General features: G+C 43.1%; 2 protein-coding genes across 5 annotated transcripts; one reads left to right on the forward strand and one right to left on the reverse strand.

Annotated features, from left to right (window-relative positions):
• The first annotated feature begins 464 nt into the window (after nucleotides 1–464).
• On the forward strand, nucleotides 465–16,466 carry LOC146365695 (BRD4-interacting chromatin-remodeling complex-associated protein). Of its 3 annotated transcripts, none has more exons than XM_084913982.1 (14): nucleotides 465–756; nucleotides 1,735–1,920; nucleotides 3,882–3,927; nucleotides 4,087–4,129; nucleotides 4,344–4,409; nucleotides 4,610–6,151; nucleotides 6,514–6,747; nucleotides 7,950–8,622; nucleotides 8,735–8,877; nucleotides 9,277–9,338; nucleotides 11,197–11,345; nucleotides 11,490–11,584; nucleotides 11,746–11,845; nucleotides 12,496–16,466. In XM_084913982.1, the coding sequence occupies exons 3-14, from the start codon at nucleotides 3,887–3,889 to the stop codon at nucleotides 13,188–13,190; spliced, it is 3,843 nt and encodes a 1,280-aa protein (XP_084770108.1). In that variant the 5' UTR covers nucleotides 465–756; nucleotides 1,735–1,920; nucleotides 3,882–3,886; the 3' UTR covers nucleotides 13,191–16,466. The 3 variants fall into 3 exon arrangements, with proteins under 3 accessions (XP_084770108.1, XP_084770106.1, XP_084770107.1); XM_084913980.1 differs by having other exon boundaries at nucleotides 466–756; nucleotides 11,743–11,845; XM_084913981.1 differs by lacking the exon at nucleotides 465–756 and adding an exon at nucleotides 1,028–1,297 and having other exon boundaries at nucleotides 11,743–11,845.
• On the reverse strand, nucleotides 14,968–25,172 carry exd2 (exonuclease 3'-5' domain containing 2). Of its 2 annotated transcripts, none has more exons than XM_084913983.1 (10): nucleotides 25,012–25,172; nucleotides 23,654–23,705; nucleotides 23,084–23,524; nucleotides 21,391–21,647; nucleotides 21,154–21,280; nucleotides 20,707–21,014; nucleotides 20,447–20,553; nucleotides 19,368–19,503; nucleotides 18,747–19,115; nucleotides 14,968–17,841 (listed from the first exon to the last, which is right to left on the reverse strand). In XM_084913983.1, the coding sequence occupies exons 3-10, from the start codon at nucleotides 23,483–23,485 to the stop codon at nucleotides 17,625–17,627; spliced, it is 1,923 nt and encodes a 640-aa protein (XP_084770109.1). In that variant the 5' UTR covers nucleotides 23,486–23,524; nucleotides 23,654–23,705; nucleotides 25,012–25,172; the 3' UTR covers nucleotides 14,968–17,624. The 2 variants fall into 2 exon arrangements, with proteins under 2 accessions (XP_084770109.1, XP_084770110.1); XM_084913984.1 differs by having other exon boundaries at nucleotides 23,099–23,524; nucleotides 25,012–25,170.
• Between the last annotated feature and the right edge of the window lie 314 nt (nucleotides 25,173–25,486).

Below are 25,486 nucleotides of genomic sequence, written 5' to 3' on the forward strand. Positions count from 1 at the left end.
TCTTTAATTTCCTTCTTTTTTCCCCTCATTTTTTCCACTTTCTCCTCTGTTGATCTCTTGAACAGTGCGTGATTAAGCAACCCTCTTTGCAGCAGAAATAGTTTTAAAAAACGAAAAACTCTATTTCCTCAGTCATTTAATTTATAAGCATTATTTGCTAATGTTTTCTCATTTTCTTTTAGCACTTGTTGTACTTTCTTCTTCCTTAACACCATAAAGTCCTACACGAATGCAGCTTGCTTTACTTTCCCGTAGTTATGTCTTCCTCCTTTAGGTAGCACATGGCATGTCCAAACATTGATTTTCTTTTTCTTTACAATTGTGACCTACAGATGTATTACAAATATCAGAAGCGAGTGACTAAAAGATGCATAAAATGCAAGAAAAGCCTCAGTAATCGGGATGAGGGAGCTCCGCGGTGAAGCGCAGACACATCTGAAGCGTCTGCCGCCTGGCGGAGCGCACAGCGCGGTCAGCCTCCTCCCGCAGTCGCGCCGCTGAATCTGGATACTTGTCTCCTCTCAGCTGTATTTTCCTCCTCTCCACCTTTGTGCTGTGATCGGCTCTCCCAGTCTGTTTCTCACACCCACCCCGGTACCCCCCATCCGCACCCCTCCTCCTTCCCACCTCCATCCCACCCTACCCTACCCCATCCACCGCCACCCCCTCTCCTCCTTTTAGCATCTGAAAAGACCACTGAGTGAGAATCGATGGCGCAGAGGCCCGCTTGACAGGACAATAAACCACAAAGAAGGGGTGAGTTTTTTTTCCCTCTCTTGGTTGTTTTTTTGAATTGCGGAATTAACTCTAATGGCACAACCATAAGGGGATCGCTCGAGGCTGGCTGCGCGGAGATGATATTTTAACACACGGCATCTTTTGTTACCGCGATATGATTTACAGCAGGCGTCAGCTGCCGTGGTCCCACTCAGGGGGTGGGGGGGGGAGAGAAAAAATTATATATATATTTTTCTAAAAATAAATTTTAAAAAAAATATACCGTAAGGGGAAACCAGCGGCTCTGCATCCAGCATCGTTTGGGACATTAATTTCACATGAACACACATTCACCTTACGTAACCTATAAATGCATCACAGAATCCAAGAGAATAGCATGGCACTTGCCGCTGCAGCTTTAGATGAGTGTCGTTTGCCTGGATTTCATTGGGCGATGCGGTACCTTGAGGGTGTTAATGCGGTTGTCTCTTGTTGTAAACAAAAATATGTCAGCGGAATCGGAGAGGGGGGCTTGTCTTGTCTTTTTGAGGGACCTCCCCGGGAAATTGAGCGCAAGGCAGTGAGTAATGTTATAATTGGCTTGCTCTGCGCCGAGCTTTTCCACATTGCTTCCCTTTTCAGCCATGAGGAGAGGACAAGTCACATCCAAGGCGCAGGGGGAGCCATCTATTTACAGCTGAGGCGCTCAGATCTGCCTCTCACGTCTGTGAGCGCCACAACAATAGCTTCCATTTTCCTCATCAGCCTCGGGCATAATCGATAGTAAAATATATGTGTGTGTATTACACTATTGTTAGTGCAGATTTGGTCCAGTCTCCCAGGTGTCTGCTACAAAAATCACACCAGCACTGCCCACAGCTGAGAAGAAACTGATGAATCATATATTGATCTTATGTCTCAGCGTTCAGATGAGAATGTGTTTTGGCTGCTGATAACCTCAAGTGACCTGACAGCATGTGGTGGTCTGTTTGTGCCCCCCCTCCTCCTTGCGTACAGCATCTTCACCGGCTACCCGCACCGTGAGACGCAGCGATGCCCCAGCAGAGGGAGGTCTCGTCTCCGTCCCGCCGCCTCGGCCTGGCATCCACCCGCCTCCAGACACTGATGCCCGACCACGACTTCCCATGAGGCCACCACCAGAACTCAGCTCGACCGCTCTGTATGGGGCCTCTCACATATGAAGTAGGTTCCTCTTATATATGGTATATGGGTGAGATACATCCAGTGCTCATGTTTTACATCAGGACTATAAAATGGCCCAATAATTCTCGTTTTGAGATCAAGATAGATTTCTGGATTCAGTTTTTTCACCTTTCCTTGTGAAACATGTGACACTTCTACTCCTTCAAATTTATAAAAATAAATATTTGTTAATTGAACCATTTAAAGACTAATAGCCACGAACATTACTTTATATTTTCTGATTATTGTGTGAGCTCTTGCATTGCAATATTGAAAAAGACACACACACAAAACACAGTTTACATTTATAAAGAGTTATTAAATTATTATTTTTTTAAGTGGTGTTGAGCAGTAGTTCTTCAGGCTTTCTGAAGGTCTATGGATAGCAGCCTGTCACAAAACCACATGTCATTTGTTTCTTTATTTGAATCTATAAAAAATAAAATTGAGGATAACACAATTTGACAGGCATAAAACTGAAAACCTGGCAAACCTCAGCATGCTGTGCAGAGTGTTCTTAAAAAAAAAATCGGAGGAAACTGAACAAGTGGAGGAAAAAGGAAGAAATGGCAGACCTAAAAGACAATCTGCAGCACACAAGCAGTCCATGAAATTGCTTAAGAGTAGGAACAATTTTAGCAAAGACCTGATTTAGGACCTGGGAGACGCATCCCTTGAGTTGATCCATCTATTGTTCACTGAAACCTTCCCAGAAATGGTCTCAAAGGAAGGGGAACAGGGATGTAATACTGAATAATGCCAAATTACACAGGAAATTGAGTAAAAATCGGTATGTACAGAGGAAATCAGGACAGAGATACAGCTCTAAAACACTGTGGAGGCTCTCCATGGTTTGGGGCTGCCTTTCAGCCAGTGGTGTTGGAGATCTTGTCAAATTTTTAAATGCAGAAAAGCACCATCAGTTTCCAGCTTCTGGAAACACAAACACGCACTGACAATCCAGCAGAAGCATATCTGGATAGGAAAAAAACACAGCGATGGACTGACTTCCCTAGAGCCCAGATACTGAAGCAGTGTGGGACAGAGAATGGGACAAAAGGGAACCAACATCCAAAGAAGAGCTCTGAATGTCCTGCAAGAAGCCCCGAGGACTATTTCTGAAGACTGCTTAGAGAAAGCTTGCCTCAGAGAATTGAGGCAGTATTGAAAAATAAAGGTGACTATACTAAATGGTGACATATTTCCACATTTCAATAATTCACTGCACCTAATTCGAATTTTACTATTAAAATATGAAGAAATGAGGGGTGGCTTGAGACTTTTGCACAGTATGGAGAACAATACCGAAGCAAGGGTTAACAAAATGATTTAAAATATCTTTAAATTCAGATAAATAATGCACATGGGAATATGAAGCAACTTTACTTGGTTGGGCTTGCAAACTGAGAGCAGGAATATTGTTTGTAGAGGAGATGTTCTTAGAAGTTTAGTTTACAAAGAGCAGAAGCTTAAATTCACAAAAGAAAATGTTTTTACCAGAGGAGAAGCCAATGTTCAAGTCCTGGGTAAAACCTATTAGGCAGATTGTTGAATAAGCTAATCTCTGGTTCTGCAGGAATTGCCATGGTCTGAACTATGTGTAACAAAGCCAAGTTTTTTTGGCATATTTTATAGATTGTAAGAGTGTGTGGCCTCATTTAATTTCTACAGTTTTTAATTTTGTCATTAATTTGTTAATTATAATTTTTCCAGGCTAAAAAAAAAGTAGAATGATGATTAAAATAAGTGTGGATGACGGACAAATAAACTAATTACTGTTTTACTGTCCCCGTATCCAGTCACCGGCTCCATCTACTGAGTCAGTTTCAGCAAATGTTGTCCACCCAAACTATCTCTCGTTCAAAAGCAGATTTAGCCACTTAACTGGCTGGGCTGTCCTTAAAACCAAGCAGCTTACATCAAGTTTCAAAATGTTCACTGTTTCCTCCTCTTCCTTTCAGTTGACATGGAGGATGAAGATGGGACTTGTCTACTTGATGTTTTGTGGTGAGTTTCTGATCTGTAATCGTACAGCAGGTAAAAAAAAAAAAACCCTAAAAAAACACAGTCTCAAAGATATTTAAAGTACATAGATTATAATAAATGAAGCCATGAATAAATTCTCACTAGGTTATTAACTGATTTTTTTGTTCTTTGCCTTTGTAGTGACCCCCAAGCCCTGAACGACTTCCTTCATGGGACCAATGAGGTAACAAATACTTAAATAAAGGGACTCAAATGGGGGGAAAAAATCAATAGTGCTAATGATGGGCTTGAGTTGGAAATATTTCTTGGCACATGGTACTGAGAGATGTCTGGAGGAGCGCAGAGAGTGTGAAAGGGACTCGTTATGTAGTACTGCGTGAATTTCTCACCACGTTTGCGTGAGCCCGACTTAAAATTGGCTGATTTTATTCCACCAGCTGCAGACTGAAGACCTGCTCATTAACTCCTCCTCTGGGGAGCCCTCCCTCTTCACAGATGCCCCGGTGAGTGTCTGGATCCACAGCCAGTAGCGTCACAACAAACAGCATTTTCCCTCAGGAGAATTATGTTTTTCTCCCCTTCTGTGCTTGAAAAAGCTTCCTGTTAACTTGTGCTAATCACACAGTTCTCCCCTATTTTCACTCAGCTTCTTCTCTCGGTTGTCTGCACCTTTCTGTTTACCTCCCACTGCTTCTTCCCCCAGAGTCCTGTCTCTCTGCTGGGAGATGGCAGGGACTCCCCAGACACGCCTCCGCCTGGATGTGTGGATCTGTCCTTCCTGGAAGAGGCCCTCCTGTCATCTCCAGAGGGTGGAGAAGACCCACAGGTGGTGCAGGGTGAGCCACCTGTGGAGGCAGCTTGTGAGGCAGAGAAGAGAGAAGTGGAGGAAGAGGAGGAGGCGGAGGTGGCATGTGATATCCTCCAGCAGAGCCTACAGGAGGCTGAGATCACTGAGCAGACCATGGCTCTGGAAGCAGGTCTGGCACAATCAGGGGACAGCCTGTCCCTGTACTCACCGGCCCCTCTCCTTTCTCCACCCACCGCTCCATTCATTCCTAAATCTGTGACCTTGCCTGTGACCACGGCATTGCCCAGAGACACCCAGGCAGCAGTGGAGCCTCCCCAGCCCTCCCTACTGGCTGTCGGGCCTGGATGTCCTTCTTTAAAGCCTGCCGCCCCTCCTCAGCTGATGGGGCTACTACCTGGAAATGTATTTCCTGCTCCTTCTCCAGAGACCTCCTTTTCTCTAAGTCCTGCCCAGGGCTCAAGTATGATCATCCACAAGGCTGTGCCGAGCATTGCCAGTCGACCTCTTATAACTCCAACCCTGAGAGCAGCAGCAGCAGCAGCACCGAGCATCGTCCTGCAGCGCGCACCTCTTCCTATACAGCCCAAGTTGCCCATCAGCATTCAGCCCAGACTGGTTCAAATTAGCCCCAAGCCCTCTGGGCAGAAGCCCACTCCTGGTCTTGCATTCGTCCCTGGGACTGCCTCACCAAACATTCTATTGTCTCAAGCAGCGGGCCAAAAGACTGTCGCTCCGCCACCGCAGCCCACCCAGCAGCTCCCCAAACCAGTCAGCCTGCAGCTGGTCAATCAGGGTGGCTCCTTTGTGCTCCAGCCTCAGGGACTATTCCAAGGCCAAAACCAGTTCCTTCTTCCGGGCCAGTGTCCTGTTACAATCTCCCAGCCTGTCAGTGCAGCACGACCGCTGCTGACACCCAGTCACCAAGGCTCATCGGTTCACAGCATGACCCCCTCCACTGGGCAGCTTGTAGATGGCTCTCAGATCTTAACTGTGCCCCAAAGACAGCTGAATTTCAGCCCTGTGTTCACCACCGCAGCTGGGCAGCTAGCGCTCCGCCAGGCCACTGTGCTTTCAGGACCTTTGCAGCTACAGTCAGCACCTGCTACTGTCTTCCAGATGCCAGCACAGCTGGCTGGAACCTATGCTCCAGGAGGGCAGGGGCAACGTGCCACCCTGGTCCACAGTCCTGCTCTTGGAAACCACATTACCTTGATCAACAGTTCAGGGGTGCTTCCCCCAGATCTTACTTCTATCTCAATTGTTAATGGCCCCTCAATGGTTCAGGGAATGCCTTTTGCTGCCCAGGGCCCAGCTCCTCCGAGAGGAGTGACAGAAGGACAGCTAAACCTCCAGCAGGCCTCGGTGGTCCTGCTGCCAGAGAGAACTATTCAAGAAGAGAGGACCAGCTCTGAGGAGACTTTTCACCAGCTACAACAGGTGAGCTGTAACTGGAGTGTAGAGGCACATGATCTGCATGAAGGAGCTTTTGGTGCAGATACTTACAAAGTAAAACTGAGTAGCTGCTTTAACATAAAATAACAACTTTGAACTGTCTGATTTCTTACTGTAGTAACACACGAGATGCCTCAAAATGCCTAAAATCCCATTTTGCCCACAGAGATTCAGAAAATATTCCCTCCATAAACACACCAAGTCTACACGGCTACATTTACATTTTTTTTCTGTTCCTGAACTTAATTACCACACAATAATAATATAACTTTGATATAAAGACTTGATGGTCATTGTGCTCAATTACACAACCCAGTTTTATCTGACTCTAACGTCTCCTTCTGCAGCCCTATGGACACACTCTCCAGCACGTCTCTGTACAATCCACCACTTCTGCAGGGCTGCAGTCCTCCTCTCCCCCTGTGGTTACAGTCCTACAGCCACCTCCCGAAGCACCTCTGGCCCCCGACCCTGCAGAGATGCCCAAACTCTTGTTGCCCCCATCAGATATGACCCAAGTGGTAGAGGAGGTGACCCACTCGATGAGTCAGAACCAGGCCTTTATGCAACATCTGCAACAGGTCAGAGCGCGAGCAACCCTCTGCGAATTTTACATTTACACGACAGCAAGAAAGTGCCGATTCTCATCAGTGAAGTGGATGTAAAAATATAAGCAACAGGCAGCTAAACGGTAGAATGTAATTTAAGGTCTAACTTTACAGTACAGAAACTTTACAGACAAAGGACAAAATAATGGTGTATTAAAAAAGGAATTTCACTGATAGAAACAATTTATGTTATAATAACAAGCCCTGGGTGCAAGTATGTGATTATGTTTCAAATAGCTGCTGCTATTTGATAGACTTGCCTCTGTTTCCTGTGGAAGCAGGCTCACCAAAAACAAGGATTTGCCTGAAGTTTAAGGCTCAGGCAAACTGGAAGAACTTAGATAGGCGATACAGAGAGAAGTAAATGGATTGATTCTTATATAGCGCTTTTCTACTCTCCTGGAGTCCTCAAAGCGCTGTATACAATGTGCCACATTCACCCAATCACACCCACTCTCCCAAGCACTGACTCTAAACTGAGTGCTTTTCTAACAACATTCACACACTGATGGATGCATCGGTGAGCAACTTGGGTATCTTGCCCAAGGATACTTGGCATGCAGACTGGAGGAGCCAGGGATCGAATCACCAACCTTCGGATCAGTAGGTGACCTGCTCTACATCCTGAGCTACAGCCACCCCCAAGAAGTTAGACACCCTTTTTAAAGATGTGCAAAGTCAAATGTTAGATTTTTGAGTTTGCTGCTTTAAGGAGGGACTAGACCCCCTAAGTCACCCCTCTTTTCTAGCATAATTGTGGCCGTAAACACTATAGGATTCAAATTACAAAAAGAACTCGCAATATAGCATGCTTGTTGTTTGTTACGTTCACTGGTGATGCAGAGAAAGAACTGAAAAGAACTGTAAATATTCATACCTTAGAGAACTTGGAGTCTTCAACTCTTCGGCCTGCAGCTCAGTCTCCTGGCGTTTTCTCAGTGCCACCATCTCCAAAACAGACATCACAGCAGGTCTCTTTACCATCTTGTAAACTTTCCCTTTCGATCTTGCCAAAAGTGAAGTTAAATAAATTAAAATAAAATGTGTGCAGAGCTTCTGGTATAGATCTGTAATGTCAAGTTGCCTTAAAACAATAGAGGCAATAAAGATGCAGTGGTGAAGATAATATAAAACGATCTAATTTGTCTGTTTTTTTCTGATTCTTTCTACCACAGCAAGCACTTAGTCCCCCGATCACTTCTGAATTGTTAGTTGGAGCGCTGCCGGTGGTGCCAATGGAGTCGCTCGCCTCACCAGTCACCAGTGACAGAGAGTCCCAACCTCAGACCCATGCAGTCTCCGGTCAGGACACCTGCACAGTGATGTCAGACCAGTGTGTTGAGGTTTCTCCGCTTCACTCGGACCCTGAGAATACGCCACTGATCTGCTCCCCCTCTCAGATTCAGGACACTGGAAGACCAGCAGCAGCAACTTTTTCCCCTCCAACCGGCCCTCAAATTGCTCTGCCAGGACCTGAGAATTCAGTCCCCCAGACTACAGCTTCCCAGCCACACAGTGAACCCCTGGTTCAGTACGAAGTCCCTCATCAGCTACAGGTATCGCAGGCCTTGTTTGCCCACAACCAGGTGCAGATCCAGTCATCTGTTTCCAAGCCTCTGCCCCAGGCTCAGGCCTCAGTTTCACGGCCCCAGACCCAGGTCTCAGTTTCCCAACCCCAACTATCTGTTTCGCAGCCTCAGCCTTCAATCCATACTTCAATCCACAGCAGTCAATCCCCTCTGCCTGTCAGTGTCTCTGTGCCTCAGCAGCAGCCTAATCCCACAGCTGCATCTGCAGTTCTCTCCAAAGCAGGAGACGACTCTGCTGTCCAACAGCACACACAAAACAGTGAGTTTTTGCTACTATTCCTATCGCTTTTATTATCTTTCATTTCCAGTTAATTCATTATCATTATTGCTGCCACCGTTTCTGTCATCCTTGTAATTCTGTCCTCTATCAGAGCCAACAGCTGCCTTGGCCGTGGAGAGTAAGGCATTTACTCTCGATGTCCATCCACCCTCTCCTGCAGCCCAGGGGGTCCAGGGGCCCCCTGCTCTCATGGAGTGCGCCCCCATCCAGACAAGTCAGCAGACGAGCACCAAGGTGAGCGAAAGCTAATATCCAATTACTTGAAGTCTGGTTTATTATTTAATTTAAAAAAAATTAATTGTTATTATCAGTTAATATTATAATTATTTTGTCAGTGTATTAATTTCTTGCTATGTTTCTAAAACAATTAAATTCTGACCAGCGCCTTCATCATTTCATGATGTTCTTTCTTGTGATAATTTTGATTGTGTTTAGTAGGTTTAGTGCTATTAAAATCTGTAATCTACTCATAATTACTATACATAATTTCTCCTCTGTACTGAAATGAAAGAATAAAAGATGGCAAGCTTTGAAATTATTATTTGTTTAATACTGCAAATGTGTAGCGACTGACTTCAAAATGCACCCGCGTCTGTCGTTTTTAACTCGTCCAAAATGTTGTGCGTCTGCCAGCTGGCAGGTCCTCTGGAGCTGCAGAGAGAGGAGAGGCTCACACCAGCAATGCGCAGGCACAGGTAAGAGAAACAAAGAACATTTCTGTACTGCTGAAAGTCGTCATGTAAGACGCTGTAGTGTCTTTCAGATTTTTTTTTTCCTGGTGAATAACAGGAAACTGTCTGAAATGCAAAATGTTGAAAATATAATGCAGTGGGAAATTATTGCAGACGTATGAATGTTGTGTGTATTATGATGTATGCACTTTTGGCCATGTACCATTAGAACAGGGGTGTCCAACTCCAGGCCTCGAGGGCCTGTGTCCTGCAGGTTTTAGATCTCACCCTGGGTCAGCACACCTGAATCACATAATTAGTTCATTACCAGGCCTCTGGAGAACTTCAGGACATGCTGAGGAAGTAATTTAGCCATTTAAATCAGCTGTGTTGGATCAAGGACACATCTAAAACCTGCAGGACACCGGCCCTTGAGGCCTGGAGTTGGACACCTCTGCATTAGAATAATGATTGTACATAATTCCTTAGAAGCATTTTTTTCTTGTTTGTTGGACTCTTATTGTGAAAACAGAGTGCAGTAAATAGTGATTCTACAAGCATTTTCTGCTATTGACAGGAAAGATGGGAAGTTAACACAAAGAGAAACTTCTGTTGCTTCTCTTGTTGTTGATGATGAGGTTTTGGAGTATTGGATGAGTATGCTATCTTACGTTGGTACACACCAACTGAAGTGTGAGGCCTCACATTTTAAAACATTGTATAATTTGATTTAAAATCACTTTATATTCAGTTATTGATTTATCTACTTTAAATATGAAGTGAGGAGTTTAATAAGATTACATGACAATTACGAGTTATCTACACCAGTATCTCAGCTGATGGAGGAATCCAAATGGTGTATTGATAAAAGCTGCATCCAAATAGAAAGGGGGCGGTTGTGGGCCCAAAGTGGGTTGTCTGCTATTTGGAAGGTCCATGTTTAAATCCCTAGCTCCACTAGTCTGCATGTTGAAGTATCCCCGGGTAAGATACTGAACCTAAAGTCACCCCGAGTGCATCTATCAGCATCTCAGTGTGTAAGTGTTAGTTTAAAAGCAGTTAGGGATGTGTAAATGGGTGAAGGAGTTTTGTGCTGCATAAGTACCAGGTAATATGGACCCCTTCCACAGCTAGCAGTTCAATATTCAGCCCTTTGCAACAAAAGTTGTTGGTGTTTTTGTGAATGCAGTTGGAATTTCTCGCCATTATCTGGCAGCCGCTGAGGTTTAAGACATCTCTTATCTAACCAGTGTTTGTTGGACAAAAATAGGTTTGATAAGCAGCTTTTACTTAAAAGTGAGACAGTTTACATTTTATTCTACCAGTTGTCTGTGCTACCTGTGTGTTCGCCTCAGTATAGACAACACACACCAGCAAACATCAGACTTTACTTGCATCACTGCACACACACGGCATAAACTCAATACTGCACGCTTCAGAAAGCTTGCCCAGTGGGTGAAGCGGATTCAGATTCTACATAATAACCCAAAGTCTCTCCCCTGAAGAGTGCACAGCCTGGCAGCAGCTCCCCATGTCTGCGGTGCATATATATGTGTGTGTCTTGTCAGCCCTGCACCTACTGTATAAAAAGGTAGAGGTTAATTGGCAAAATGTGCAACAGGTGTGCCAGTCACCTCACTTGGCACTGCTCCCTGAATCGCTCTGCCCCACAACCACACAACATGAAACATAAAAACATAAAGTTTCCTGTAAACTGGTACTTTCCATGGCTCTTGAAGCTGATAAATGTAACAAATTTAAAAAAAAAACCCACGCTATTAGATGGTTCCACCTGTGTTTTGTGTCTTGTCCTACTTCTTTTTGTGCTGTAATAAACTACTGTAGGTTTAAGTTAAGGCAGAGTTTTTATTAAACCCTTCAGGTTCCAGCAGCAGCTTTGTTTGGACCATGGAGCAGTGCAGGCTCCGCTCACTGGCCCAGCCTTCTCCACACTGAAGGACGCTGTTAGACACCTGCTGCCATACCACACCTGCGCTGGTCACCTGCCCACTCAGGATGACTTCAATTTAGGTTAGCTTGATCGCTGACTGATTACTGACCTAACCATATCCTGCACATAAATGTATCTGGAAGAACAAGTGCCAAACTACTTTATAACTCAATAGGATGTAATTATTTTATCATATGAGTTATTAATGATGTTCCTCTTCACAGTGGACCAGGAGTTCAACACTGTGTCCGGTTTCCTGCTGAAACGCACCAAGGACATGGTCAACAAATACAGGCAGCTATTAGTTAGAGAAGCCCAGGTGAGACACCTCCTCTGGGGCGGTATTGCTTCAAAACCAAAACAATGTCTGGATGTTGAGTGACTCAGTTTGCTTAGTTTCAGATGTTGATTCTCTATAATCGTCTTCTCAGTACTGTTTGGATCTGTGTTTAAGGGGATTTGAACTTGTCTCCACAGCAGGAGAGTCCCTCAGCAGAGATGGTAATGCTGGAGCGTCTCTTCCTCCAGGCCGAGCGATACGCTCTAGCGGAGGATAGACGGCGAGTCCGCAGAGACCCGGGTCAGTGTCACAGCAGGATTAAAGAAGTACCGCCGCCTATTATTGTTACTGTTATTAAAAAGAAGTTTGCTATGTGTGTGTTTGCCAAAATGCAGATGCCAGTGCTGAAGTAAATCTGAACCGGCAGGGAAAAATGAATTAGTGAAACAAACTTATTAGCACTGCTTTTAACCTGCATATTTGCTCCAGAGCAGCTCCCAGGTGTTAAGAAGTAATTAAATGGTGTAAATGTGGAGCAGGGTGTGCTGAGAGAGAGACTCAGCATGATGATGAAAAACACCATTATGTTAATTAAACATTTGGAAAAGGGGCAGGAGGTTGTTGAAAGCTGTTACGAAAACTAAGACATCAAACTATTCGTTTCATGTCTGTTTGCATGTGCTCTCTTCAGGCGCACTGCTGCATTTTAATCTGGCAGTTCTATAGCTGGATTAAAACATTATGTTTTGGGGGTGAAGGCATAGGCAACTAAAAGCACAGCTTTGTGCATAATTAGAGAAATTTGTTTGGATAATTTTTTTTATTCTCTATGATCTGATCCTTTAGACTTTTATGCCTGAAAATTCTTCATCTTCACAGCATGTCTATGTAGAATTAAACCAGCCAAACTGGATAATATTGTTCAATCAGCTCCACTTTCCTTTTTCCAGAGTCCTTTATGACAGCTTTGGCTACGTCAGCATCTTCCCCTCATGCCCACTCCTCTGGCAGCCCCTCTTCTCCCCCAGCCTGGACCAGACTGTCCGACAGGCCTCCGGGACTGAAGACCTACCGCTCCAGCTCGCGGGGGGCTCTCAGACTCACCATCAAGCAGGAGTCAGGCTCTCGTAAGGTGATCCACAACTCGGCCTACGACCCGGGACTCAAAAGGGACCACACGGGGCAGCTGACCAACGGTGGCGGGGCTGTGAACGAACGCCACTCTCAGGCACCCAACAGAGAACCCAAGCGTCCTCAGCATGACGAGGAGATGACCAACGGAGCTCCGCTCAGTAACACTGCTGAGCAAGTCTCACAGACAGCACCCACTTCCATAAAAAAAGTCCCAAATCCTCTTTCTATGCCAGAGCCGCAGGATGTGTGCTTTGAGTTGCCTCCCAGAGACGTCAGCGCTCCAAAACTGAAATGTTTCAGGGTGGATGCGTCCCCTCGGGCCGAGCAGCGGTTCAGCCCGCCGCCTCCGCCTTTCCAAGAGGACAACATGCTCAGTGAACATCTACAGAGTGCCATCGACAGCATACTGGAGCTTCAGCGCCTGCAGGGCCCCTCTGCAGCCCCGACAAGGGCCACGTCAGGCCCGTCATTGGACCAGGCTGTCACCAGCATCCTGGAGGGACACCTGTGAGGTAATCTGCATAGACAGGCATCCACACAGATCCTAAAACATCGAAGTTGAAGTAAAACAAAGGAAGGTGTACAAGACTTCTTACCTGTTCCCAGAAGGGTTTCAGATTTTACAGAAAAAGCGAGGAGAAAAAAAGTTAAGAGGCACTATAAGCAGATGCATACCAGACAACAGCACTATCTATAGTCCGATAGATGTTAGATACTTCATTTTGATGTACGTTTGTGGAAAAAAAATCTATTTGAATAGGAGCTATATTGTTTCAGTGGTAGTTGAGTCATTCAGAGGTTTACGACACTGGTGTAACCTTCATCAGCATATAGTATATAAGTAATAGTGAGGCAAACGAAAACGTGGAGTAGACTGAGATTATTCAATAGTTTTTTATAAGATTTCTTTCGAAAATGTGAAGTTTTCTTTTGCATAGTGCCAAGCTTCCAGGGTATTTATTTTGATAATCTGTGCCAATTGTGTTTTGCGCAGCGAAGATGTGCGTGCGTGTTTTCCTTTGGATTGGTTTGCGTGGATCAGATAAGTGCGTGTGTGTTTGTGAGTGAGAGTGAGAGAGAAGACATTGCATCCTGCTATGGGACAGTACAAAAAAAAAAAAAAAAAAAAAATATACAATTCCCGCAGGCTCCATCATCTCGGCTTAATGAATGAAACTCCAAAGAATTTGTGCTACATCCTGAATACACCAGCAAACGTCCGTGTTGTGTCTCTTCCCACAAACTGGAGTGCGTCCTTGTTATAGCAGAAATAACCCGAGGGGGGTTAAAATACATATTAGGCAGTCATGCTTTCTTACTTTTCATTTTTTCGGACCCTTGCTGTCACTTGTGCTACAGTCTTAACTGTGAAAAATCTCTAGTTTTCTGTGCGTTTTCAGAAACGATAATGGTTTCCCATACTGTATGTATTAACATGCAAGCAATAATAAGTTGGGGTTGTTGGGAGCAGTGGTGGTGCAGTGAAGAGGAGGAGATGACAGATCTTTGCCTGTTTTGCTTATCGGTGTCATTGGATGAGAACAAAGATTATTTATCATTGACTAAGATGCTTATGCCATCATCAAAGCCCGTGTAGTTTAGAAATTGTGTTTCTAACATGTTTTAAGGGCTTTGAGGGTACTTAACTGCAAACGTGACCATGAAAATGTCCATTTTAGGGGAAAAAACCCCACCAAAACAGACAAACTGTACTGATATTGAGCCTCTCTGCATCGTCAAACAGCCTTTGACCAAAAACTAGAGGAACCATCTGCTTCTCATCTCTTTAGAGTTCTTTGTTTCTAGCCCGCTGTCCTAAAGCTGGAGCTTTATTTTACCGCAGCCGTTGTGGAGCAATATATGATTTTTGCGACATCTTATGTTAATGTGACAATCTTATTGGTCTGTGTGAAGGTGTGAATTCTGGTCATTTTGGGGTCATTTGTAACAGCTGTACGACTCTCCCCCTCGTGAAACGCGTGCAAATAGTCTCCTTTTTTGTGATATTACCTGAAAATTTGTTTTAAAATTTTGCTTTTGCAAATCCCGTAAGGGATCAAGGTTTGACTTGCAAATTGGAATTGTCGAGAAAATGCCTTATTTTAATTTCAGTGTACCTGAATTGGAGAGAAAAAAAAAAAAAAAAAAAAAAAAAAAGCTGATTAATGTGGTGTTTTTGAATAACATCTGGTGTTCTGAAAGTGGAAATAACTTGTCCCTTCAAAGAAAAAAAGATCCAGAGATTTGGGGCTAAATCTGAAACTCATTTCTTGAAATGTATTGTTTGGTTTCTTTTGTTTTTATCTGTAAAAAAAAAAAAAAAAAAAAAAAAATTGTCTTTTGTCGCAGTGAACAAAAGGAGTTAAATATGCAGTAATTTAGTGTTGAAACTCTGCGGGATTACAAGTGGACACACACAAGAGGATTCACTAAGGACTCTAAACTTTTAAAGTTTCCTGCAAAAGGTTAGAAGTGAAACCATGTATATGCTTGCCAACATAGACTGTATATAAAGGACGGACATGGGCAATTTGACACATGCACTGTTTGTGAAGCCTTATTTTCTTAAGCCTCTAGCTGAGTGTTTTTGTTATTTTTAACCCAGGTACCACAACATGGGACTGATTTGGCACCCTATGATTGCTGATTGGGATGATTACCTAAAGTTAAGCCCATAAATTCATCAGGAAAGTGTTTACTGGAGGCAGAAATCAAGGAAGCTGAGGACCATTTTCAGTCAAAAAAGTCAAAAAAAATTTTTTGATATTGAAATTAGGATAACCTCAAATTTTCAGTGGCAGAAAGAAGCTTCTATATTTTTCCAATTGACTTCTGTACAAGCAGGCCTTTTTCACAGGCACAAGAGTCGCCCCCTGCAGGCCACTGAAAAGAAAAATGAAAATGCAGGTTTAAGGTGCTTCTGCAGTGAGCCTGAAACTACAGCTTTCTTTTATATACAGTCTATGTATGCTAACTTAGCATGAGGCCTGTCCATAGCAGAAACAGCTAGCCTGGTTATGTCCAAAGGTAAATGCCTACCAGCGCTGCTAAAGCCAAGTTAGTCACCTTTCAAAGTAGTTCCCAAAATTCATTAAATAGAATACCCCCAATTAAAAGCAAAGGCTTTCTAATAACTTAAACTGAATCTTCAGGTGTGTTTCCACCCTCAAAGGTTTTCACTGTAATGCAGTAAAGATGTCAGTGTTTTTCATAACACAGGATTGCACTCTTTATCACCGCTAGACTTCTTCAAAGGGTAATTCCACCAAAATTTACTTCAAGGAAAAAAAAAAAAAATTCCCCAAAGTCAGTCCATGTTAAGAAATCAAGGGCACCCAAGAAATGAAAAGTCAACTTTGATGGAAACCCCTTGGATGAAGCAGCATCATGTGCCATTGTTATTGTTGCAGTGTCAAACACTGACCGTTAGAAATATGCTTAGTTTGTCAGCGTCTTAGGATAAAGGGATTCTGCATGTTGAGCCATTTTATTTATTTGTAAATGTTTTATTTAATTTTCCTGACTGAACTGTGAAACCAGGGGAGCTCATAACTAATTCAACTTCAGATACAAAACATTTGACTGACAGATTGTTTCTGATGCCAAAATCAAGAGGCCTTAATTCAGCAAAACTAGATTGTAGAAAAAGAAAATCCACTTAAAGACTCCTTTGACCTGAAAGTCACGAGTGATTCATATATGAAATGTTAAGAAAACCACTTTTGTACTCATTTTTACAGACTATTTATTAAACTGTGATTTTGTAAGAAATAAACAAATGAATGTGGCTGTGCCTTGTTTCGGGGGGTGGGGAGTGGATGGAGGGTATAGGTGTGTTCAATAACTCATAAGATTAATAAACATCACTTATTTACTGTATCATTCACAGGAAAACATGAATAAATATAATGCAGCCGCTTCCATAAGGTAAATTTCTTATACTCTAAAGCTTTGCAGAGGGTTAAATCTTGTAATTTATCTTCATCACGTCCACGTTGGCAGCTTTTCTTTACTGTGCAGTTTGGATTCTGTGAAACGACGTCGCTGTTAAACTGAAACGAGCTCATGTCCCGACACGGTCTCCGGTTAGGTTTAGGGGTTAAGAGGCACGTTCATACGCGCCATGGAGAGGTCCCAGCCGTCCGGAGAATCGGCACCACGACATAAGCAGGAGTTTAAATAAATGACCAAGTGAAAGACGCCAATTGTACTTACATTTTGTCTCCCCTGCTGCGATAAGTGTACAAAACCACAGACGCAATACATTCAGGCCCAGAAACACCTTGACTAACTCATCTTTGAAAAAAGGAAATAGAGCAAAGATGGGTTTTATCTTCATGGCATTCCCAGGGAAATTCAGTTATCATCTATTGACCTAAACCAGACAACAGAATGAAAACTTGAGTTGGACGGAGAGCCAAATAATTTAAGGTCCTATAAAAACAACCATCTCTCTGCAAAGCAAATCATTCATAAATAGCTGCTGATCCACATGGGGTGGAGCTGGAGGTCAATAATTGTGGGGGGGGTGGGATAAAGTAGCAGGCAGCAGCCTTTTCTAAAAATCTGTTCAAGCTTTATGATTGTTTGGTTTTTGTTTTGTTTTTTTAAATTAAAAAAAAAAAAAAAAAGTCCACATGCGAACAACGTGTCCACGACATTGTAAGGTTAGTGTTTTACCTAGATTTCTCTCCACAGGTAGGGTCAGTTACTCTTACTGGCATTTGGCATCAATGTTCTTTGCCCAGTGGGGTCCTGACAGCAGCCACATACTATAACATTTCCATCCCTGCTGCTCAATTAGTGCGTTCACGCGCTCACTAAAAAAAGCAAAAGCAGGTTGGAGAAACTGATGGAGTTGCTGTTGAGTTTCAAAGTAAAAGAGTAAAATCCAGGTTTCCTATCCAGGTGCGAGGCTAGTCGTGCCCTTCTTGGAGATGGAAAGTCAGTTGAGTTTAATGGGCAGGTCCTCTCCGTATTTGCGAAGTAACTTGCTGTGATTGTGATCGATGGACCACAGAGGAGGGAGGTGGCGAGGCTGCATGGTGGTGAGGAAATGCTGCCTCCAGCGACGCTCCAGGACCATCAGTCCACGCAGGCCTTGCTCAGCGTGCGCTTGCACCACCTTCAGACCGTGAGGCACGTACGCCTCGTTTAAAATCCTTCAGAGGAGAGAGGAGCGGTCAGATCATGATACACTACATGCAGCTGTTTAAACATACAGTGATGATTAGGACTCAACCAATAATTTGGTTCACTGAGTGGGCTGTTAAATTATGAATGCTTCTTAGCATATTTAAACTGGGAACTAAGTAAAGTTAAATGTGACTGTACACTTGTGTTTCACTGTGCCTGTGATTGGCAAGTACACATCTTTGCACAAGTGGTTCACAAAAAGTATAAATAAATTCCTTATTCGTCTTACATCTGTGCATTTTTCTGTCATTTGAACACTTAAAAAAAATCTCTGGGCTTGTTGTCCTGTTGCATGACACCGTTTCAGCCTACTTTTAGTTATTGGACAGATGGCCTCACATCTGACGTTATTTGGTATACAGAGAAGTTCATGGTCGACTCAGCGACTGTAAAATCCTCAGGTGTTGGGTCTGTAAAACAAGCCCAAATCATCACCCCTCCACCACTGCGCTTCATAGTTTGTACAAGGTATTTGTGTCGATATTGTCCATCGATTATGGACAAACATCTCCCACTTTAGTCTCATCTATTCAAAGCACACTCTTTGTATTGTAGTTTTTTCAGATGCAACTTTGCAAACCCAAACCATGCGGCCACGTTTTTGTTAGCGAGAAGAGACTTGCTCCTGACTGTCCTTCCAAACAAGCCATACTTGTTTTTAATTGTCCTGTCACAGCTTTAACATTCAACATGCCAACTCAGGCCTGTAGAGTCTGAGATGTAGCTCATGGGTTTTTTGCAGTCACTGCTTGGTTACATCAGCAGTGCTCAGCTTTACTTAAAACCTAAACGCTACAGTATTAAAATAATTTAAGGTATCATTAAGACACAACCATAACTGACGTGTGATCACATATCAGTTTAAACTCACTTAGTCTCCAAATTGGCTGCTTGCTGCAGCACTTCCTCCGTCACCTCCTCTTCGTCATTCAAATTCAAGAAACTCTTGATTAAAGCCTGCAGCTCCTCTCGCCGTTGTTCGGGGAGTCCTTCCCCAGCAGTGAGCAGAGCCCGAGCCGCCGAGCGTACTTTCCGTCGATCAGAATCCTCAAAGATCCGAACTCCCTCCTCGCAGCCCTGAGGGGCAGAAAACTCTTCAGCCAGCTGCTGTTTCAGGAAGCTGTCGTGTACATTGGAGGCAGCGTGGCAGCTGGTGCACAGCAGCAGGATGTCATGGGAGTTGTGGTCCTTCATCTCTGTGGGAAAATGCCGTCTGTACTCATGCGGCACAATATTTTTCCTTAAGGATCAAACAAAGATGCATGTTAATCACGTCTGCAGTGATTTGGTGGCACCACAAAATAAGACATTTATACTTAAACAACAAATATGTGCATTTAGCAAGGCAAAGGATCTTCTGAAGTTCAGAACAAACTGCCATTTGTCAAGCAAATTTATTTTATTGGTTCTGTGCTTGAGATCAGACAAGCAGAACAAGTTCTAAGTAAACCTTCAATATAAATCAACTGAAAAGCGAATAAGTGTGTCAAACCTGATGTAAGAATCTGCTTTTCCACAGACCACACAGAGATTCTCCTTGGCAGTCAGGTAGTAATCCTGCTGCGAGTCAGGACGTCCTGACGGCTCAAACAGCAGTCTCACAATAAAAGGCTCTTCACTCTCGAGCACTGCATCACAAACAGAACAGCATCGGGTTTTCAGGCTATTCTTTGAACCTCACAGGGATGCAAATACATGACAGTATTTACAGAGTTTGAGAAGAAAAAGCAACAAAACAAAAAACAAACACATTGTATCGTTCAACACACTATTAATACTAATACACTTTTTTAAAATGCATAAATATATACACTTTATACTGGTGGCCACTAGTGCTACTCCAGAGCCTTCCAGTAGACACACGTCGTTGACTTCCTCTTATAGTTATCACTTTCAGAGAAAAACAAACAAACTACTAACTAAAAGACCCTTGACCTATGCCCTGGATTGCACGTTTGAAATCAAAGCTGGCTTCATGTTGCTGTGAAGTAATGACTAAGAGCATGCTTTTTGTAAGGAAGGATGCTCCTGACCATTGCCTTCTCATAGTAAGTCCTTTAGTATATACAAAAAACAAAAACAAATTACAAATACTGCATATTCGTTTAAGAGTTTTTCATAGTCAAATCCTATTTGAAATGCTGCCGACAAGCGTGACACTGTGCACCAGGTATAACACGACAACTTACTGGGTAAATCTAAACACCTCAGAAACCCTACGATGTGGTCTACAGCAACCTGATTAATATTTAAGCATCTAATTGCAAACATTCATACTTAGAATAAGCATCAGAACCAATAAATAACCAACTAAATGTAAAGCAACAATAATTTAAAAAAAAATGAAATTAGAAAGATAGGAAAGTAAAACACGGGATATTCTAAGGAGCTGTTGCAGGTGCAGAAACGTACGTCAAGTCCGGCTGTTTAAAGAGAGTCACTGAGAGCCAAGAAAATAAAGAGAGATCTGTGCAGCTGCTGCAAGGAGTGAGACTCGACATGAAAGGGGAAAACATTTAGGTTGTACTTAGGACAGCTGAAAGGCAATAAAGAGGGTTTTATCCAGCATACCTCCTATTCCTTTATCAAGGTACCATTTGGCTTTTTTCTTGTCACAGGTACACAGGGGTTGGCCATCTGGTGCATGGAGGAAACAGTTATCATAGAGGGGAGATTTCCTGGAACAGGCAGAGAGAGACAGTATAAAGCAGTTTACATTCATATTTTCCTGTGCAAACGATGCCCCAAACTCACTGTACAGTAAGAGCGGAAAACAAACAACTGCTCATCCTCATCTATGAATGAGCTTCTTTGTCATTAATAACACTCACCTGGCGGAATACCCGGCACCCAGCGATTTCCTCTTGTGATTCTTTCGAGGGTCTGAGACTTGCTGATCTCCAGACTCTGGGTTTTCATAGCCTAACGACCTGGCCCTCCTCTTCCTGTCTCCATCACCAGCCCTGTCATCTCTATCTCCTTGGCCCTTGAACGGCACATCGACCAGACCCTGGCAGCGGGAGGCCAGCTCAGAGTAAGAGCTCCCACTGGAAGAGGCGGGACTGGCTTCAGACTGAAGGCCAAGGAGATGGAGGAAGAGAGCAATGGAAACCTGGGCATCTCTAGCAGCATAAGTCATCTGGAGCGAGCAAAGGGGTAAAGAGAATTATTTTGACAATACATGTTTTTGTTCGATTAGTTTGGCATGGCAGAAGAAACCAGCGTCTTGTCTGTACAGTATAGTAAGTATAGTATTTGCAATACAGTAAGATCCCCACCTGCTCCTTTGTCAACTGATCTGCTTCCCAATCACTGCAACGCACCTCTGGAGATTTGTCTAGAGAGATTTTCAACACATCTGCTGCTAGTGACTTCAAACTGAGGCCGTTACTTACTGAAGTTTGCCTAAAAGGGAGAAAGGAAAAAAAAAAAGAAAAAAAAAAGGAAAAAGTAAGGGTGTATTTGCAATTGACACAAATAGTTTCAATTATAAGCAAGAACAGAATTATTTTTACTTTTGTCGCAAGGCAAGGTGACGCAGGTCAACCGTACACGTCAGCGACAAGCCGTAGTCACGTGTCAGCCGCTTGCCATCTTCGTAGCAACCAACTCCCACTTTAAGAATGTGTGGGTTTCTGAGAACTTCCATTAAGGTGTGCGGGAAAGGCTGCTGACTGCTGCGAAACGGCAACAGCCTCACCAGGATGCACAGACCCGAGTACGAGGCCATCTGTAGCAAGGAGACCACAGCGGCTTTGCCTTTAGCAGACACCTGTATCCAAACAACAGCAGCTGGGTCAGAAAACACAGAGACAGTTGTGTGAGGTGATGATAATGGATGATACTTAAAAGGGAAGAAATCCACAACAATTGTGTAATGTCATTAATGTTTTGTAAAGCTCAAGGTGTTTGGTTGTTGGCAAGAACAAAGGAGGGGGTTTATGCATCTACACCAATGACAGCTGGTGCAAAAACACAAAGTCTGTACACAGCCATTGTCCCCCGGATTTGGAATATTTGACTGAAGTGCAGACCCGTCTACATACCTCGAGTTTACTGTTGTCATGGTAACGGCCATGTATGTAACACCCGATGCTAATGCTAACTCTGCCATGGAGGAGCAATCAGCAGAATTCCCATCCAAACGCAGTGCACATTATAGCTGGGGACTTCAACCATGCTGATTTAAGGTCAGTATTCCCCAGATTTGAACAGCATATTAAATGTGCAACGAGGGGGGGGAAAACCCCCCCACACACACACACACACTGGATAAAGCCTACAGCAACATCCTGAAAGGCTTGTGCACATACACACAGACCTCCAATGGAGCTCTAACACCTCTGCGGTCTTAAAGAAGGCCCAACAGCGTCTCCACTTTCTGAGAATCCTCAGAAAAATGGACCTGAAGAAGGAACTGCTGACCGTCTTCTACCGCTGCTCCATTGAAAGTGTGCTGACATATTGCATCGGTGTGTGGTTCTCCAGCTGCACCACAGCACACAGAAAGGCACTCCAGAGTGTCATCAATATGGCCCAAAAATAAAAAATAAAAATAAAAAAATCATTGGACATCCTCTTCCCTCCCTGAAGGACCTGTACAGCACTCGCTGTCTCAAGAGGGCACGCAGCATCCTACGGGACTGTACTCACCCAGGACACCGGGTGTTTAAGCTGCTGCCGTCTGGCAGGAGGTTCAGGCTGGTGAAGTCCCAAACAAATAGACTCAAGGACAGCTTTTACAACAGGGCAATAGCCCTGATCAATGCAAATAGCTGACCTGACTGGCTACCTACCTGGACTTTTTTTGGGGGGGGTTAACAACGGTAAAAACAGTAACATATATATTATTATATTTATAACAAGGTGCAATAACAATTAATGTGCAATAATAACAGTGTGCAATACAAATACACTTATTCTTTTTTATTACTAAGTTAATATACTGTGTTGTGTTGTCATGTGTCGTATCGTGTCATATGTAGTGCCGACGTAGGACAGTTTTCCAATTTCATTATACCACTGTACTATGTATGACTGTGCAATGACAATAAAGAGTTATCTTATCTTGTCAGCTTTTAGGGAAAAAGTAGGAATTCCTCACAACCTGAACCCTGAGGCCAATTATTCTTCTACATTTAGGTGGATTTTTCTCCTTTTAAAAAAATAAAAATAAAAATGGAAAAACATGCAAAAGGTATTTCTTACGGCGGAGGTCTTTACCCATTCACAGTCAAATCCCAGCACAGGGAAGACTGACAGTTCTTTTTGCATTATTGGCCACAACTGCTGCCACTCTTCTTCAGAGGTCACAATCACTGGTTTGATTCCCAGCAGGTGATCAGAAGACAGGATCCGGGCAGGAAGTGTGGTCTGGCACTGTACAGTCTGAAATTCATCCTTCACAACATGTGGCGGCTGTATGCATGTACACTCCACAGCTGTGACCTCTGTGGCCTTTTCCTCAAGATTGTGCAAGGAATCTGCGACCTTCTGGATGGAAGGTAACCTTTTCCTTTTTGTTCGATACACCCGCCATATGAGCAGCCCTCCCAAGGTTGCCCCTAGTACTGCCGTTACGACAGCGGTTAAAGGTCCTCGATGAGACATGCTGACTTGTAATGATCCTAATCAGTCTGAAGTTCAAACCTAGAGCCAAAAACACAGTAGAAGCAGTGACTGAGACGATCTGCAAGTTTTATTCAGCTTGTCTGTTAAAATAAATTGAAAACAAACAAACAAAAAACAACAACACCAAAAACAAAGGAGATGACCTACCTTTCCTGCATCAGTGAACCCAGCTGTTGCAATTTAGACAGACAATGCGCATCTTTGGAACAAAACCAGCAAAGACAGGTTATTTTATAAATACCCTTCATAAACAGATCTATGTCTAGGTTTTATACAGTCTTACAGCAGACAGATAATCCTCACACCATCAATCTCCGCCCATCAACATGCAAAATCCAGAAAATCATTGGCCAAGTTAATCATGTTTGGTTATTTTTTTAAGCCAGACTTTGTAGTAATTTTTAAGCACTCTTGAGCCATTGTTGTCCAATCTTTAAGGTAATACAAAGTTTTAATTTAGACATTAGCTGCATTTTACTCATTTTCACAAGATTTTGATCTACCATTCAGTGCCATCTAAAAAGGATCTTTTTGGCAACGGCTTCATTTTTCAGTATGACAATCATCTGAAACACACTGACAATGCAATAAAATCATACGTGGTTAGAAAAAAAACAAAAAAAATGGAAAACTAGTAGTCATGTTTTGTCCTTAACATTGAAGCAGTGTGGGATTATCTTGACAGACTTGAACACCACGCAGCCAAAATCCAAATACGAGCTTTGAATGTCCTTCAAGAACAAAACTATGTCTGAAGAATATTTACAGAAATGACAAAAAAGACTGACTAAGAGAGTTCCGAATTTACTTAAGAATAAAGGTGGTCAGACCAGATGCTGTCTTCCAAGCAATACATGTTACAGTAAACATTTGCTCCCATTTTCCTACAAAATAAAAAGAAATGAAGCGTGACTCATGTATAGTTAGTAGCTGCAGCTCTTGATGGTAATCCTGCCATTATATATTTGCACATGTCCTTTCGGGTCCTAAAACAGGATTAGGATTATTGGGGAAATTGGGGGACAAAACAAGGACGAATTTAGCGTAAGATCGGTCAACTTAGCTGACACTGGTTTGTAAGGATAGGCTAGAGTTATAAGATCACTGCGAAGCAAAAAACAGCTATTGTTAGTTGTTACAAAGAGCAAACACCTCTCGATCAGGTGAGCAGCCAGCTGTTACTATACCGTTTGTTAACACAACTTTTGCTAGCTTCCCTCTGCGACGTAGCTTTAGCAGAAATAAACATCGATAAATTCAGTTCTTCAAATGTCTATCACTTTTAAATGCAAGGCGTACCGCGAATTACGTTCTGCCTCTAATCCCGTTTAGTGTCCTCCAGTTTAGTCAAAGTTTAATCAACGTTAGCTTGGTTAGCTGCTGGAGCTAACCGGTTAGCTTGTGAGCTCTTCAGCCCCCATACGTTCTTTAAATGCAACCTGGACGCTAATTTTTAAGCGCAAAGTAGCACACGTACATACCATCCCACGTATTCTGCAGCTTACCTTTACACTTTCGAACAACACAACGCCACTTTATCTCACATGCACACTTGTTTGCTGTGCTCGTCCATCTCTTCCAGAGTGCATTTATATGAAGCTGCAGCGCCACCTGTTGGGGGGATGGACCAATAACACAACAGACCACTGGAGCCCATAGAATTTTAGCTCTCTGGCAGTGCTGATTGGGTGCGAGCTCTTGTAAGGTGATTGCCAACAGCTTTCACACATTTCTGTAATTAATATTTAATATTACATTGGTACAGTGGCAACTAATTGCTAAAAGAGTATGTTTTGTCAAAAAAAAACAAAAAAAAACAACAACAACAACTACCCAGTAAATCAAAGACATGATTTTTAATCATACAAAAAAAATGACACAAATTATAAATTTTACAACCTGAAACCAATTAATATTCTTCTTTTTCTTTTTAAATAAATCTATGAATATAATTTCACTTAACTAATCATTTAAGAAGTT

This window comes from Perissodus microlepis, chromosome 19 (genome assembly GCF_051167445.1).
Source record: "Perissodus microlepis isolate ML-2025 ecotype Zambia chromosome 19, ASM5116744v1, whole genome shotgun sequence".
Taxonomy (NCBI): Eukaryota; Metazoa; Chordata; class Actinopteri; order Cichliformes; family Cichlidae; genus Perissodus; species Perissodus microlepis.

Excerpts from the sequence above, each read along its gene's own strand:
- LOC146365695 (XM_084913980.1), top strand. The coding sequence starts at position 3,887 with ATGGAGGATGAAGATGGGACTTGTCTACTTGATGTTTTGTG. Across the intron at positions 8,623-8,734 it reads CCAACAGCACACACAAAACA|AGCCAACAGCTGCCTTGGCC; the intron begins GTGAGTTTTTGC and ends GTCCTCTATCAG. Across the intron at positions 11,846-12,495 it reads GCGAGTCCGCAGAGACCCGG|AGTCCTTTATGACAGCTTTG; the intron begins GTCAGTGTCACA and ends TCCTTTTTCCAG.
- exd2 (XM_084913983.1), bottom strand. The coding sequence starts at position 23,485 with ATGTCTCATCGAGGACCTTTAACCGCTGTCGTAACGGCAGTACTAGGG. Across the intron at positions 21,648-23,083 it reads AATGGGTAAAGACCTCCGCC|GTGTCTGCTAAAGGCAAAGC; the intron begins GTAAGAAATACC and ends GTTTGGATACAG. Across the intron at positions 21,281-21,390 it reads CACCTTGCCTTGCGACAAAA|GCAAACTTCAGTAAGTAACG; the intron begins GTAAAAATAATT and ends TCTCCCTTTTAG.